The 3,522-nt window shown below is 46.8% G+C and overlaps 1 protein-coding gene across 1 annotated transcript; it reads right to left on the minus strand.

Moving 5' to 3' along the window:
- Positions 1-293: 293 nt before the first annotated feature.
- On the minus strand, positions 294-2,014 carry LOC134197055 (52 kDa repressor of the inhibitor of the protein kinase-like). Its single transcript, XM_062666297.1, has 2 exons — positions 1,507-2,014; positions 294-1,465 (listed from the first exon to the last, which is right to left on the minus strand). The coding sequence occupies exons 1-2, from the start codon at positions 2,012-2,014 to the stop codon at positions 294-296; spliced, it is 1,680 nt and encodes a 559-aa protein (XP_062522281.1).
- Positions 2,015-3,522: the final 1,508 nt, after the last annotated feature.

A 3,522-nucleotide genomic window follows, 5' to 3' on the forward strand; every position in this document is an offset into this window, starting at 1 on the left:
ACAGGCGCGGTCTGTCAGGTTCGGTAATGACGTCACCAGTTAGTCACGTGTCCATGTTCAACATTTTCGCAGCTGGCCCTCTAGGAATATCTTATAGTCATCAGTTCAAATGAGGTCGAGTTTGTGATATTTTCATATTATAACTATATTTCACTTTACTCAACACATGCAAAACAGGTTGATATATAACATCAGAAAACAGAGGAGTGTGGAAAAGTAACATCACTGATTCAGAACTGAAGAAGAAATCTGATGGACCGACAATACAACCATCACTGAAAACAATGTCACCGTCACTGTGATTGTGCTTCTTCTGTTGTAGCAGTTGGATCCAGGAACAGCAAGCGTCTCGGATATGCCTTCGCAAAAGAGTCTATCACACGCTCATGGTTGACAGACAAGTCCTTGTGGACAAACATGAGCACTAGCGCATTTAGCCTGTCTTGTGCCATCGTGCTCCGCAGGTCTATTTTGATCAGCTTTAGTGCAGAGTTCGCTCTTTCAACTGTGGCTGTGGTGACGGGTATTATCAACAACAGGCGAAGAATGCAGACAATGTTGGGATATGCCACTTCATTCACAGAATCCAGCGTCTCTGTAACACCGGTTGGTAAGGTAGCAGCACCTGCATACTCCCACTTCCTCTTCCATCGGCGTATCTCGGCCTCGAAAGTTGAGTCATCAGGCAAATCTGGAGCATAAGCCTTCAGGATAGCTGCCTGGTGGTGAGGAGTGAGGCTCTGGCAGTGTTTTGGCAGGAGCAGCAGTCCTTGCACTGATGCATGGCTCATGTCAGTGAACCAACTGCCAAGTTCACTGATCATGCTGTCAATGAATGGAATGAAGACAGCTCTTCGCCAGTAGCTCTCTGGAGTTGATGCAGGATGATTGCTGCGTAGTGTCTGTCGTGCAGCTAAGCGAGGAACTTGTGGATGGTCTTGGTCTAAGACACGGGATGTAACTGCTGATGCAGAGGCGAAAATTGAAGAGAATTCTCTCTCACTGTTACTTCTGATCTCTTCTAACAGACCTAGAACTTGGTTGATTTCACCATATGCCTCCAGCACATCCAATTGCGATCCTTGCAGTAGAACACTCAGACACTTTGTGTAACCGAACAGATATGTGCAGCAGTGCAGAGCTACGATGAATGAATCTGACGTTATCGAGCGGAGGAGGCCATTTGCCTCAGTGACAGACTTCGCATCGTACTTAGAGGCAGCAGTTGGAGTGGCAATGATCTGGCCTGAAATAACTTGGAGGCAGTGGACTAAGGCAAAGTACATATCTCTGAAGTCTTTTAAGGCAGTATGCCGTTCTACCCAGCGAGTTTCACACAGTAGCTTTAGCTTCTGAGCTCTGATTGGCTTTTCACCGGCAGATGTCCGCTTGGTGTTTTCTTGTTCAACACTCTGCTCTATGTACGTTGCCGTTTTGGGGAGTACTTGAAGAAGAGCCCAACAGCCTTCAAGTCGGAAAGCATGCAGTGAACTTCAGACACATTACAAGACTTTGTCAACGCCAAGTTCAGTTTGTGACTGCAGCAGTGATAGTACTGTGCCCGGGGTACATGGTCTCGAAAATTCTTCTGGCAATCGTTAAGGTGGCCAGACATAGCACCAGCACCATCATAGGCCTGGGATCGACAACATGCTTCATCAAGACCAAGCTTCTTCAAGGCATTCCGTATCTCAGCACAGATGCTACTACCTGTCCCAGAGCTGCAAGCAATGAACTTAATCAACTTCTCTTCTGCCTTGTTGTCCTTCATGTATCTAAGAGACACTGCCAACTGCTCCCACCCACTTACATCTCTTACTTCATCTGCCAGCACAGCAAAAAAGGGACTACTTTTTACATTATCCACTATTTGCTGAATTATGTCATCTGCCATCAATTTCATGAGGTCATTCTGGGTAGTTTTCGACATGTAGGTGGCATTACGAGAACAACGCTCAAGGTGCTCCTTCAGGACAATATCGCCAGAATCGATAGCAAACTTCACAAACGCCATGAAGTTACCTTGAGGTGAATGATCATATGTAAGGTCATCACGGTGACCGCGCAGCGCTACACCTTCACGTGCAGCTAGTTCTAAACACCTCAGAACAGACAACAGTATACAACGATTGGCAGATACCCTTTCTGTAGCTGCTTGAGACTGCATCAGGTCTATTCTCTCAGCAGGGTGCTTGTCAGTACTAAGAAATGCCAGCAACTTGGCAGCAGCATTTCTGTGTTACTGGGTAGATTCATGCTCAGCAGCATCAGCAATAAGATTCTTCCAATCCCTGTGAAGACGGACAACAAAATTATCACCACGGCATGACCGCCGCCTTGCAGGAAGTCTCCGGGGACAAGCCTCACGACTACCGCGCAACCAGAGGACGAGGGCAGCGAGGCAAAAAAGGGAACGGGCTAGCCAGCGGACTTCGTAGGACTGTAGAGTGCTGGAAATGTGGGGTTGGTCAGTACCAATTGCATTGCCCTTCTTTTGAGGCTGTAGCAGATAGCAAACGTAGCAAATGGAATACATCACGACCACAGTATTCAGGTGTCCATGTTGACTGTGATAGACAACCGTCTACATTCCGACGACTCACGGAACTAGTGCCGCGAGGACTAACCTGGGGCGCGTGTCTCATTTACTTAGATGATATTATCATATTCTCTAGCGCCTTTGAGCAGCATCTCGTTCGACTCCAACTGGTTTTAGACCGTCTCAGACAAGCTGGCTTGAAGCTCTCTCCCATTAAATGCCATTTTGCGAAAACGCAAGTTAATTAACTTGGACATCAGGTTTCGAAGCGTAGTATTTCGACTGATCCGGCAAAAGTTCTCAAGTGGCCAACACCCAAGACCGTTAGAGGTTCAGACGTTTCTCGCAATGGCCAGTTATTACCGACGTTTTATCGACAATTTCGCTCATGTTGCTAGTCTACTCAACAAACTAACACGAAAAGAGGTGACTTTTTAGTGGACGCCAGAAGCAGGAACGGCATTTGCCCAGTTGAAACATCTTCTTTGTCAAGCTCCAGTTCTCGCCTATCCCAACTTTGCATTACCTTTTCGGCTGAAAACGGACGTTAGCGGTTTCGCAGTTCGTGCCATTTTATCTAAAGTCCAAAACGGAGCTAAACGCCCTCTTGCTTACGCTCGCCGTCAAGTAAATTCTGCAGAAACCAGCTATCCAGCCATTGAAAAAGAAGCCCTGGCAATCGTTTAGGGCATTGCTTATTTCCAGCCGTACCTCTATGGACGTTCATTTCTAGTTATCATGGACCATCAGTCATTGACGTTTCTGCGATCTCTCAAAGAACCAAAAGGACGTCTTGCCCAATGGGTGAATACATTGAGCCAATACGACTTCAAAGGCCACTACAAAAGCGGGGTGAAGCACACGAAGGCTGATGCCTAGTTACGACGGCCCCATTCTTGTGAGGATACGAAGCAGCCTGCAAGTCTTTGTCACCCTGATATTGTTGTATGACAAAACATCAGCATTTGCTCCTAGTTATACGA

Source organism: Corticium candelabrum, chromosome 22, assembly GCF_963422355.1.
Source record: "Corticium candelabrum chromosome 22, ooCorCand1.1, whole genome shotgun sequence".
Lineage (NCBI taxonomy): Eukaryota > Metazoa > Porifera > Homoscleromorpha > Homosclerophorida > Plakinidae > Corticium > Corticium candelabrum.

Bases quoted from the DNA above. Each gene is read 5' to 3' on its own strand.
- LOC134197055 (XM_062666297.1), bottom strand. From the start codon at position 2,014: ATGGCGTTTGTGAAGTTTGCTATCGATTCTGGCGATATTGTCCTGAAG. The intron at 1,466-1,506 runs GTAATGTGTCTG...TCCGACTTGAAG, and splicing joins CTTGGCGTTGACAAAGTCTT to GCTGTTGGGCTCTTCTTCAA.